Raw genomic sequence first — 12,299 nt, forward strand, 5'->3', positions numbered from 1 at the left:
CTTAGGAATGATCGTGAGGACTGCACAGGACCGGGGTGGGGCAGTGTTTCGTTCCATTGTGCGCAGGGTCACTATGGGTCAGAACGGACAGGATGGTGCCTAATTACCGTGCCATTATCTGTTTCAAGATGAGGAACAGCAACCTCATCCTGCCCTCCCCTCCATGAGCCATGTCCCCAATGTACTGGTGTTTCTAATAATGTCCCTCACAACCATTGTCCCAGTCAATGGCCCAAACCGGGATCGCAACTTGTCTGCAGTCATCGTGAGTCTGTCGTCCCCTTCCATCTGGAACAACTTGTGAGTCTTTTTCTCATGTGACCTTGAACAGGGAAGGGCGCAAGCACCCCCGCTAAACCATGATGTTAGGGGACCGACCTGCCAAATACCTGCCAGCAATAGATTTTAGTTATGCGTCTGTCAGGAGTCGCACCGGAATCTCACCATGCCCTTCTCGGAACGTGGTGTCAGGCGGCCTGTGGGAAACGTTCCAACTTTGGGCCCCAACGTTGGAGAGAGGTGTCGTCACTTCTGCTGTCTGATGCTGTCGATGGTTCTGCCTCATCAGGACTCCGTGTCCAACAGAACCGAACACTCCCCGGCCCTACACTCTCCTCAGAATGGTTGTTCCCTTTAAGTCCACGCGGCAGTCACTGTGTTGTCCGTCTCAACGAGGGACCGGTTCTGTTTCTTGTCCCAAGAATATGTCCCAAGGACTCCGTGTCCCAAGGACGCGAGACTGAGTCTCATCATCCTGGCTTCTAAGGAAGACTGGCTAATGCTTCTTCCGAGACAGACGTGTGTGCTCTTTGGGCAGTCCATGGTACTTTCAAAATGCTTCCACCAGCACAATTCAAATGCATCCATTTGTCTTCGGTCTTCCTTATTCTGTGCCCGCCTTTCATATGCCCATGGGGTGACAGGAAATGCCTTGGCTTGAGTCAGGTGTATTTCAGTCCTCCGAGTAACATCCTTGCCCTGTGACCCTTTAGAGAGATCTAGTGCAGCAGGATAGAGCTCTTGAAACCCATGCATTAGGTCCTCAAAGGAAACTGTATTCCAAACCACGCACCCACCTTGTTTCTAATCATATTACTTCTTTTAAAAATCCCTTATTATCTTTCATTTAAAAAAAACACTTTTAGCTCATAACTCACCCATCATTACACTTCAGTAGTTCTGTCATCTCAAGAAGAGTTGGGCAGTCATTACCACCACAAGCAGGTGTGGAACATCGTCTTCTTTCTTGTGCTGTTCTAAGCTCCCCATTCCCCACCAACTCCCCCCGCCATACCCACCCAGACCCATGAAGTTGCTGACTGCCTCTGTTGATTGACCTACTCTGGATTTCATAGAAAGGGGAACACACACACACACACACACACACACACACACACAGACACACACACAAATCAAAGAGCAAAAAAACAACAAAGTAAAACAGAAAGAACCTCGGTTGAAGAGAAAGTAGAAAACACTGAACAACCGGAAGGCATTTAGAGTGGGTATTACTTTCAGAAGGGATTTTGCAAAGGTTTGTGGGTAACGAGGTCAAAGGTCTTGACGGGGTGAGATCAGATGTACCATGCTTTCATTCAGTTGCGTTGCCTCAGTTCTAGCTGAGACCGTCGAGAGATGTGTACAGGTCTCGGAGCCAGCCGACCTTTCCCAGGGAAGAAGGGTGGTTCCCCGGAGCTTGTGACTGAGGTGTGATGAGCTGAGGGATGGTGGGGAGTCTGCCTCATCCTTTGCCTCCCCCCCTCCAGCTCCCATCCGTGAAGGACCAACTGGACAGCGTGAACAAAGTCTTGAGGACAGATTTGGCTGGCCTGGCCCAACAGGTAGGTTTGTGAGGGGGGGGGGGGGCGGGAAAGATAGCGGACAGGCCAGCAGAAAACAGGAAGTGAAATGAAAAGGCAGTGAGGGTCTGCTGGAGGGCCCAAGACCGGGGAGGGGAGTGGGGGGTTGGAGGGGAAGGGAGGGCGCTGTATTCCTCCAGGGAGTTCTGTTCCCCTTTCCCAGCCCCTGTTTGGTGCCAAGCACCGTACTGCTCGCTGCCCAAAAGACCCCCAGCCATTGAATGCATTCTGTGCTCACCCTGTCCCCTGTGGGTTTCTGAGACTATAACTCATATATGGGTGTAGAAAACCTCCTCCTTCTCCCACGGAATGGCTGCTGGTTTTGAACCACTGACCTTGCAGTTAGCAGCTCATGTGTGATTACAGCGCCACCAGGATGGTAAAAAGGAAGCAGGAACCTCTGCTTCGCTGGGCTCAGATGGCACCGGAGGTGGCTCCGTATGCCATACGGACTCGCTCTCCACAGCAGAAGGCCCCCCAGTGAGCAGCTGTGAAGAACAGAACGTTCTTTCTCACCGTCCAGCAGGCTAGAAGCCCAATGCCAGCCCCAGCTCCCAGGGGACGGCTGTCTCGGTCAGCCCTGGGGGAAGGTCCTGGTCCCTCTCCAGCTTCCGCGCCTGGGTTCCTTGGGCATCGGCAGGTGGCATGCGATTTCCTGTCTCTCTGCTTTTTTTCAGTCTCTGCACTTGAATTGGGATTGAGGTGAACCCTGTCTGATGGGGCTTTATTAGCCTAACTAAGAAGGCCCTGTTCCCTAATGGGATTATGCCCTAAGGTCCAGGGTTTAGCATTTAAACTCCTACTTAGGTGGAGGTACACCCAACTAAAAACAAACAAACAAACAAAACTTCACTCCCTTTGAGTCAGATCCGGCTCAGAGCTACCCTATAGGACAGGGTAGAACTGCCCCTGTGAGTTTCCGAGACACTCTATGTGAATAGAAAGTCTCCTCCTTCTCCCGAGAAGCGACTGGTCATTTTGAACTGCTGACCTTGCAGTTAGCAGCCCAAGATGTTCAGTCCAGAACAGACTCTTGTACAAGCAGCTCTGCTACTCTGCCCAGGTCTGTTTCTTTCCACCCCCTTTCCCCTGTGGCTGTAACTCTGCCCATGGTCCCCACCGTGCCCACCTTTGCTTCATTTGTCATCGTTTGAGCCACTGTCCAGTTAGCCTTCGACTCATGGGAACACTGTGCATGAATTGCTGCCTGGTCCCCACGACTGGATCAGGCTGTTGTCACTCGCTGTTTTCCTTTCCGATTTCTGCAAGTGGGGAGCCAGGCCTTTCTTCCTAGTCTCTCTTTGCCTGGAAGCTCCACTAACCCCTGCTCAACATCATAGCAATGCCCAAGCCTTTGCAGACAGGTGACTGGTAGCCGCTGCTTGAGGTGCACTGGCCAGGACTGGACTCCACGAGCTGGGGGATCTCAGCAAGTCCAGAGGCAAACAGCTGGGTCAAGACTAAGGCCAGTAGAATGCCAAGTCAAAGCTCAGAGTGCTGGCTGGCTCTAGTCACTGTTGATGCTTGCAGGCTGAGTAGGAACATGCCTGTGATCTTGTGTATCCAAAAAAGGTTACAAACCCCACAGTTCTCTGACAGACCCCTCACTGCACCAGGAGGCTGCAGACACCGACAAAGCTCCTTTCGGGAAGAGAGGTGGGACCTAGAAATCAGACCCATGCTATTCAGTGTATTCATGCTATTCAGTGTATTTGAACCCATGCTATTCAGTGTATTTAAATGCTCCAGGACAGAGAAGAACTGCCTTTCAGGCCTAGGGGGACCCAGGCTGTTGTCTTGAAGAAGTAGATGCTCAAGTCTTTCTCCCACCGAGTGGCTGGTGGGTTTGAACTGCCAACTTTGGGGTTAGCAACTGGTCGCCATTACCACTTCACCACCAGGATTGCTCCTGTGGGAAAAATAGAACAATGCATGTTCTCGAGGTTCAAGAAAAATCATAAAATTGATAGAACAGAGCTTGAGGATTTTAGAATAGGATGTGAAAGTTCTATCAAGAATTACTGTGTGATTAAAAAAAACCCACTGCTATTGAGTTGATTTCAGCTCATGGCGACCTTATGGGATAGAAGAGAGCTGCTCCTTGGGGTTTTAGAGGCTGTCAATCTTGATCCAAGCAGATTGCCTCATCTTTCCCCCTTGGAGTAGCTGGTGGGCTTGAACTGCTTGTCTTTTGGTTAGCAGCCCGATGCTTAACTCACCATACCTACTGCCTGTGACACCCTCTGACAGTCAGCTCTGACTCACAGTGACCGTGTTCCCAACAGAAATGGACTCTCTTCCTCATCAAGGGACAGCCAACTCCTCCACACTCTGTTCTTAGTCTGGGAGCTCAGCTGGAGCCCATTCCCTGTGGGGAACCCTGCTGGCAGTTTCAAATGCCAGTGACCTAGTCTCCAGCAGCACACAAGCCGCCACAGTACAACAAAACTGACAGTCAAGGGGTGGCCTAAGGAGCCACAGCCTCCAAAACCCACTGGGGCAGTTTAACTCTGTCCTGTGGGGTCTCGGATCGACTCGATGGCAATGGGTGAGGCTCGTCGGAGGCAGTGGTAGAAATCTGACTGTGTGTGAGAGGCCCAGGTTCGATTCCCAGACAATGCACCTCAAGCACAGTCTGCCAGTGGAGCCTTTGTTGTTGCTATGATGTGATTTCAGTGGAGGTTGCAGGTGGGCCAGGGAGGAAGGCCTGGTGATCTGCATCCGAAGAGCAACCCTATTGAGCAGAGTAGTGTGAGCCTGTTGAGCATGGGCCCTCATGAGTCAGGCAGCATACAACCCAAACCAGAATGCCCTGCTGCCTTGTCAGTGAGAATACTAGTAACTTTTCCGACATCCTGCATCAACTCATTTAAAAATATTTTTTAGGGCTACAAATCCTTCAATGACATCCCTGAGATGGTCCAGAACCAAACCACGGACATCATATCCGGTGAGACTTGGGTGCTTTTTTCTCTCTGGGTTAAGAGTCGGGCAGTTGGAAAGGTTAACGGCCATTTGCCTCTAAAGGCATTCTCTCATTCTAACCTTGAAAACCACAAGCAAAGTAGAGCTTTTAGCTGTTGAATAAGAAATGGATCTTCTTATGTGTAATACCTGTCAATGTCATCCTGCTGGCCAGGCACCATGAGATTGGGTCCCTTTGTGACTCAGAGCCTCCGGGTGCACAGTGACAGCACTGGGAATGGGCTTCCGTGGGAAGGACACAAACCAGCAAACAGACCCCAAACCATGCAGATCGTATGTGCGCAGAGAACATACCCTGGGCTCTTCTATATGGGGGAGCCCTGCATCTAAGGATTTATTTTCTCTTTTCCGGAAGATTTCTACCTGCCCCCTGATGTGATAATTACAATGTCGTAGGCTCATACATCCTCTGACAAGTTTGATGGCGATAGAAATCAGTGTTGAGCAAATCTCTCCAGACTGGGTCTGGCTGAAGCAGGCAGTTCGGCATCTTGGTATTTCGGGTGAAGGCATAGTGAGGGTGCCCAGCCCTTCTTTGTGTAGGCTTGGCGACAAACCAGTGGGTGGGGGGTTTGCTCCGGGGAGAACATCCTGGGAGCCACGTTCAACTTTTCTTCTTTGTTTTGAATCATTTTCTCAGTACTTCATTTACCAGCCAACCGGGAAGTTTTAAAACACCTAGGAGAGGGTTTGTTTGTTTGGTCCAAGATTGTCCTGGCAATCCAGTAGGATTGGGGGTCATAGGTATTGTATCCAAGATGTGATACTGGAGCATCACTTAGCATCACTTAGCAGCTTCTGGTTTTAGATTGGTTGGATACCCCTCCCCCCGCCCCCACCCAAGACGGTGCCCCTGACCCTTCAGGGCTGGCGCTGAGCTTAGAATAGCTAGCCATTTGCCACCGAAAGGGCAGCCGTGAACAGTCAGGGCTAGTATGAGGAAACCCAGGGCAGGAGCCCGGTAAGTCACAGTGCCTCAAGGGGGTTGCAATGGAAGCATTGAGTCAGCGTGTGCTTGAATCGCTGGGTGTCAGACTGTCCCTCTGCTCTGAAGGCTTTCGCCTGATTCGCACTCAAAGGCTAAAGAGAAGAGGTTAAGGTTGTTCTGAAGCTGCAAAGACTCAAGGTCACTTTCCAGCTGTCCTTTCGGGCTCCTGCCTCTGGTGTGCCTGATAGGCACGTGCTGACTAATGTTCATGTTCAATCTTGCGCTTCCTCGCTGGATCTCTCCTGCCCTTACGTGCAGCCCTGCCTTGTAAGTGAGGTGCTGCCCAGCACCCCAGCATGCTTGCTTAACGAGGCCCGCGGCACACGCTGCCATCCTCTAAGGAGAAGCCCAAGCCAGAGTTTTCCCAGGGCCTGACGGGCATACCCTGTCAGCCTGGAGAGCAACCTCGTCTCCTCCTGCCCTTCCAAAGCAAGGGTCCCTACTGTGTGCTCGTTCCCCACACTTGCTTTTTTGGAATGCCCACTGTGTGCCAGGCTCCCCTCAGGCCAGGGCGCAGGATGAACAGGGTAGGGCCATGCTTACGCATTAGCTCCAACCTCCTCCCCCCATAAACTCAATGCCATCCATTTGATTTTGACTCAAGTGAGTGACACTAGGACAGAGTAGACCTGTTCCTGTGGGGTTTTCCAAGACATAATCACTCTTTCAAAAAATTCCACACTCTCTGCCATCCAGTGAGTTCCGACTCATAGCGACCCTATAGGACAAGGTAGAACCTGCCCCAACCTCCCACCCCCATGGGTGTCTAAGACTATAACTCTTTATGGGATCAGAAAGCCCCATCTTTCTCCCTCGGAGTAGCTGGTGGTTTCAAACTGCTGACCTTGTGGTCAGCAACCCAACGTGTGGTCCCTCCGCCACCAGTGCTTCTTTTTCAGCTAGCATGAATGAAATCCACTTGACCATGCTCTTGTTGCCAAGAGTTGCTCTTGCACATAAGAAACATGGATGTCTTTTAAGTCTCCACTGGCATGAGTCAAAATGGTGACAGTAATAACACCTTAGGTCATGTGTTAGGCCAGGTCGACTGGACAATTTCATTGACACTCATAGATGTGTACCAAAGAACTTTATATCAAGGAGTAATTGGATATCAAGAAAACATCCCAGCCCAGTCCAAATCAAGTCCATAAGTCTGATACTAGTCCATAAATTCCTCTTCAGGCTCATGCAATGATGCAGAATGCAGGAAGATCACCAGCCTGTGGGTGCAGAGTCTTGTGGTCCAATGGCAGTGGGGGCATCACAAGGCTCTGGCAGGTCTCAGCCACCGGTTTCCCCAACAGGGAGGTGAAGCAGAGAGAGAGGGGGAAGTTCCCAGGACCCTCCTTCTGAGAAGGCCACACCCACAAGAAGACATCATCAGGCTGATGATAGGCTAGACCCCACCCCTACACTCTGTTTATCAAGTTGACATGAAATTATGGAACAACCACAGGCCACTTATTAAAAAAAAAAGATCCTGCTAAATTACCATGTTCCTAAATGTTATTTTTCAAATGGAGGAATTGTTATTTCTTTGGATATTTTTCTAGAATCATCTAAGAGGGGCTTTAGAATAGGGCAAAGCTGAGTTTCAACCCCATGACCATGGTGTTTAGTCCCTGACTTACTGTGGGATTCCTCCCCAGAACTCCGGGGTAAATGGAACACCTCATTGAAAAACAGCAGCAACAACATCATTGGTTCCTTTTGTTATCAGTCCATTCGGCAATCCAATCTTTCTTGTGGGGGTTGAAAGGAACACCTGTGGTCACCTGTTCACACACCTGTGAGTGAACAGATGAGGATGATGCCATCAGCAAATTATGTGCTGAAACCTATTATTAAAGAGAAGATTTACCCGGGAAAGGTGCCTGTAAGTGCAGCGTGTGGTAACTGAAAATGTAAGTCGGGGACTACCTGAACTGTCTACAAAAGAAACCCACAGAGGAGTCATTGCACCTCTGTGAGTCTCCGGGTTACAGAGGATAGCCACCTGCACAGGACAGACCAGTTCATTGAACAAGGGAGTGCCGAGCTGAGCGAACGGGTGAGTTAGCAGATGATTTAACAACGCATGAACAGAACAGCTGCGTTAACACAGGTAGTTAACAGGTGGGGTTAACAGAACAGCTGAGTTAATAAAACGAATGAACTCGCAGAATGAGTGTCTTATTAGAAAAGATGAATTCACAGAAGCATTACAAGGACAGACGAGCTAATAGAATGGGTGAGTTAATGAACAGAACGGACGAGTTCACGGCACAATTCACTGACATTTGCAAATGCCCTTGACACACAGTGGGCACAGCGCCCACTCCATTGACCTATCCTGGCCTTTGGGTGATGGAGCAGAAGAAAACTCTGGCTTGTCTTCCCCCGCCCCCACCCCCAATAATAGGTCGGCACTCACAGCCTGATGAGTTGTTATGTATTGTTTCCGGGCAGCTTTGTTTCCTTCATCCATGCTTGCTCTGAACCCCACCCATCCTGTGGGGGGACATTCATCACATGGGAAAGTCAAAAGGGCCCCATTAAAGCCTCCGTTTGGCTCCCAGACAAAGTCGCTCTGTCCTTCAGGTTTGCCAGTACATAATCAATTCTCCTTGTTTCCAGATATTAGGACCGTCTTGGATTCCATTGGCTCAAGTCTCTCAAATGTAATCAATCATGTCCCCATTCAGGAGGTAGTATCAAATATCACAGGCTACATTAATGATACAGAAGCATATATTGGCAGCTATTTTTACACATTGGAAAAATACGAATCATACAGGTGAGTGTCTACTTTGAGCAGGTAAACTAGCCATGGGGAACACAGGGATGGGATGGGGTAAACGTTGAAGTTTCTCTCGTAGGAGCAAATTGTATGGAGGAGCCATACCTGAGACATGTTTCAATCCTGGTGTGTGTTAGATCAAAAAGTTGAAGGTGGGTCGTTCTTCACCCAGATATTCAGTACTCTACAATTCTGGTGTCTTTAGCGTCCCCTAGCTGTCTTCGAAGAAGTACAAACCAATTACAGCCAGCGTGCCCCTCAGAGGCAAGGATGGCTAGACTTTGTCTCACATACTTTGGACATGTTGTCAGGAGAGACCAGTCCCTGGAGAAGGGCACCAGACTTGGTTAAGTTGAGGGGAAGGCCCTTAACAAGAAGGATGGGTGGACACAGCGGCTGTAACAGTGGGCTCAAGCATAGGAACAATGGTGAAGATGGTGCAGGCCCTGGCAGTGCTGCGTTCTTCTGTGCGTGGGGTCTCTATGGGTCACCATAGGCCGATGACACCTGACAGCAGCAAGTGGTCCCTACGATCTTAGTTCTAATGACCAAGCCAGGCATGCCACATCATGTAAAAGAAATTAAGAGGGACATCTGGGAAATATTCTTTTAAAGGTGTTGTAAAACACATGGAGTTTGATTCGAAAGAATGTTCTCTTCTGAGCCTTGCCTTGAAACCAGTCAATTGTCCCCCAAAAGCCCCGTTTAGGGTGCCCTGCCCATTAGGGAAAGCCCTCGGTGAGGTTTGTCTGGGTGGAACATGGCGGTGGGCCTCAGAGGCCTGGGGAAGGGACGACTTGGAACTTGAAACGTCTTGAGGATCATGTGAGATCTAAGAGGCATGCTTTTCGAAGGGATCCCGTCTCAAGTGTCCATCCCACGGGTGGGCCAAAGACATCCGGCCCTATTCAGGGTCTTCCTGAGGTCAAAGCACAGATGCATGGAAACACGACAGCAGCGCATTCACGGCACTGCAGAACAAGTGCGTGGCCTCTCACCTGGCGCTCACCCTGCGGCTGTGGACCCTTGGTGGTGTCCCCGTGGTACAAAAGGAGGCCTGGTGACACAGTGCTTAAGCCCTTGACTGTAACCCAAAGGTTATGGCCAGCTTCACCCCGCCAGTGGCTCCATGGGAGAAGCTGGGGTCGTCTGCTTCAGTCAAGATCACAGTAAGCTTATTTGTAAAAGGAGGTCAGCAGAGCAGAGAGGAGGTTTTCACCTGCCCTAAAGGCTTTTGGAGGCCAGGCTCCATGTGAACACTTTAATTCTGTCCCTCATTATATGTGGCACACACCTTCACAGAGGGACGCCGGTGGCTGCTACGCTGAAATTGCTCTCTATGGAACGAAAGACACCGAGGTACCAAGCAGAGGTGGATCTTTTGTGTTTTTTTTCCCAGTGTTTCGACTGTTGGGAAGCGCCTCCCCCTTGAGTGCTCCCTGCTTCCCGGAAATGTTGGCACACGCTCTGGAAAAACCAGTTAGGCTAATTGAGGACCCATTGTCCCAGAAGTCTTGCCAGGATTGCAGTCCCATTAGGGAATTGAGGGCTTTTGACTTAGGATGCTCATAAGTCTCTGAACAGTTGGAGCATCTACCAGGTCGTCTCTTTCTGGTTCAGCCAGGGGCATGATGCCCCAGAATTTTTCTCTGCTGGCACAGAACACTGAGCGGGGTGTGTCTTGGTCTGTAGGCCAAATGGGCCACAAAGTGAACTATGAACCACAAGGTCAGCACTTTGAACCCACCAGCTTCCCCGCGGAAGAATCGCGCGACTTCCTACTCCCTGTAAAGATCAAAGTCTTGGAAACCCACAGGGGCAGTTCTGCTCCATCCTCAGGAGTCACAATGAGGGGGAATCGACTTGGTGGCTGTGAGTTTGGTTTTCTCTGTAGACTAGTCGTGATATATTATTCATGGCTCGACAGCCTTTAAGAAGTCTGATAGAGCTTTGAAAGAGCTCGACATACCTCAGGGGTGTTTTTCTCAGGAGTCCTGGAGAATTTGAGCAAGCATTGCTTGTGATGCGCTTCATAACGTTACGGGTAAAGGTAACAGTCAAAGCACGGAGTCGTAGGGACCCCCTAGGATAGAGCAAAGTGGCCCTGCCATGTCCCCAAGGTTGTCATCTCTTGGGAAGGAGACGGCCACATAACATCTCCACTGAACAGCTGCTGGGTCCGAACCACTGGCCTCTCGGTTAGCAGCAGAGCCCTTTACCCGCAGTGTCACCAGGGATTCTTAGAGGGAACAAGAACTAAAAATAAAAAATCTCACTGCCATTAAGTCAGTTCTTAAATGTAGAGCCCCTATGGGAGAGTGTGTTAGACTGGGTTGACTAGAGAAACAAATCCATAGATGTTCACATGTGTATAAGAGAGAGCTTTATACCAAAGAGTAATTGTATATGAAGAAAACAGCCCAGCCAGTCCAGATCAAGCCCATAAATCTGAGAATAGCCCACAGTCCAATACTAGTCCATGTGTCCCTCTTCAGTCCCATGTGGTGATGCAAAATGCAGGGAGATCGCAGGCCGGTGGTGCAAAGGCTTGTGGATCCAGTGGTGGTAGAAGCATCTCCAGGGTTCTCGCCATCCTCAGCTTGGCTCCACTTGGCTCATCTAAAGGAAGATGAAGCCGAGAGAGAGAGAGAGAGAGAGAGAGAGAGAGAGAGAGAGAGAGAGAGAGAGAGAGAGAGAGAGAGAGAGAGAGAGAAACCGACCCCTGCCTCCAGGGAGAGAGGAGGTCGGCCTCAGAAAGACATTTATCTTGGTTGCCCTCCTATCAAGCTGCAACTGGGTTGACAGGATAAACTCCGCCCACATGTTCCTACAGGAGCCATGTTGACACAGAAACCTAACTGTCACACCTGTGTGTTTCCCTAGCTGTAACTCTTTACACGAGTGGAGAGTCCAATCTTTCTCCCGAGGAGCCAGCTGGTGGTTTTGAACTGCTCACTTTGGGGCTTGCAGCCCCACATGTAACCACTGCGCCACCAGGGCTCCTCAGAGGGAGCAGAAGGAAGCTAACCACTTAAGACTGCTCAGAGAAACGCCTCGCCGAAACTCAAAGCGTTTCTCTTTGCCATCTCTTTGTTAGCCTCAGGTAAGGCAGGGTTGAGAGAACGTTACCTCAAAACTCAAAAGCACAAAATAAAAACAACCGGACTGCCATCAAGCCATTTCTGACTCATGGGGACCCGACAGAGTAGGACTGCCTCTGTCGCATTCTGAGGCCTGTCGGCTTTTAGGGGAGCCCAAAGCCTCATCTGTCCCCTGAAGAGTGGTAGGGAGTTGGAATTGGGGACCCTTGTGGTTAGTGCCCCACACAAGTGCCACGAGGGCTCCTTTGAGGCTGTTGGCACATCCCACAACATCGGTGCTGAGACATTGGGTGTCTCGGCCAAGGTGGTGGTGGTGGTGGTGGTTGTTGTTAGTTGCTGGTGAGTCACTTCCAGCTCATGTCAGTGTGGACCTGCCCCCAGGGTCTTTGAGGCTGTGAGCTTTCAGAAGCAGATCGCCAGCCTTATCTTCTGAGATGCCTCTGGGCAGGAGGGAACTGCCTTTGCACTGGCGGCTTTTCAGCGAGCCACGTGCTTAACCACGGGGAAGCCCACCAACTCAGGCCATCAAGTGGAGACGGACTCATAGTGACCCTGTAGGACAGGGTAGAACTGCCCCTGTGGCT

General features: G+C 50.4%; 1 protein-coding gene across 1 annotated transcript in view; it reads left to right on the top strand.

The window, feature by feature from the left end:
* The window catches only part of PROM1 (prominin 1), a 115,510-nt gene that overhangs the window by 64,940 nt on the left and 38,271 nt on the right, over window positions 1-12,299 (top strand). Inside the window, exons 9-11 of the mRNA XM_075544510.1 lie at window positions 1,767-1,841; window positions 4,746-4,809; window positions 8,452-8,611. Coding sequence (XP_075400625.1) covers window positions 1,767-1,841; window positions 4,746-4,809; window positions 8,452-8,611 — 299 coding nt within the window. The remainder of the gene's footprint in view (window positions 1-1,766; window positions 1,842-4,745; window positions 4,810-8,451; window positions 8,612-12,299) is intronic.

The sequence above is a fragment of the Tenrec ecaudatus genome, chromosome 3 (assembly GCF_050624435.1).
Source record: "Tenrec ecaudatus isolate mTenEca1 chromosome 3, mTenEca1.hap1, whole genome shotgun sequence".
Lineage (NCBI taxonomy): Eukaryota > Metazoa > Chordata > Mammalia > Afrosoricida > Tenrecidae > Tenrec > Tenrec ecaudatus.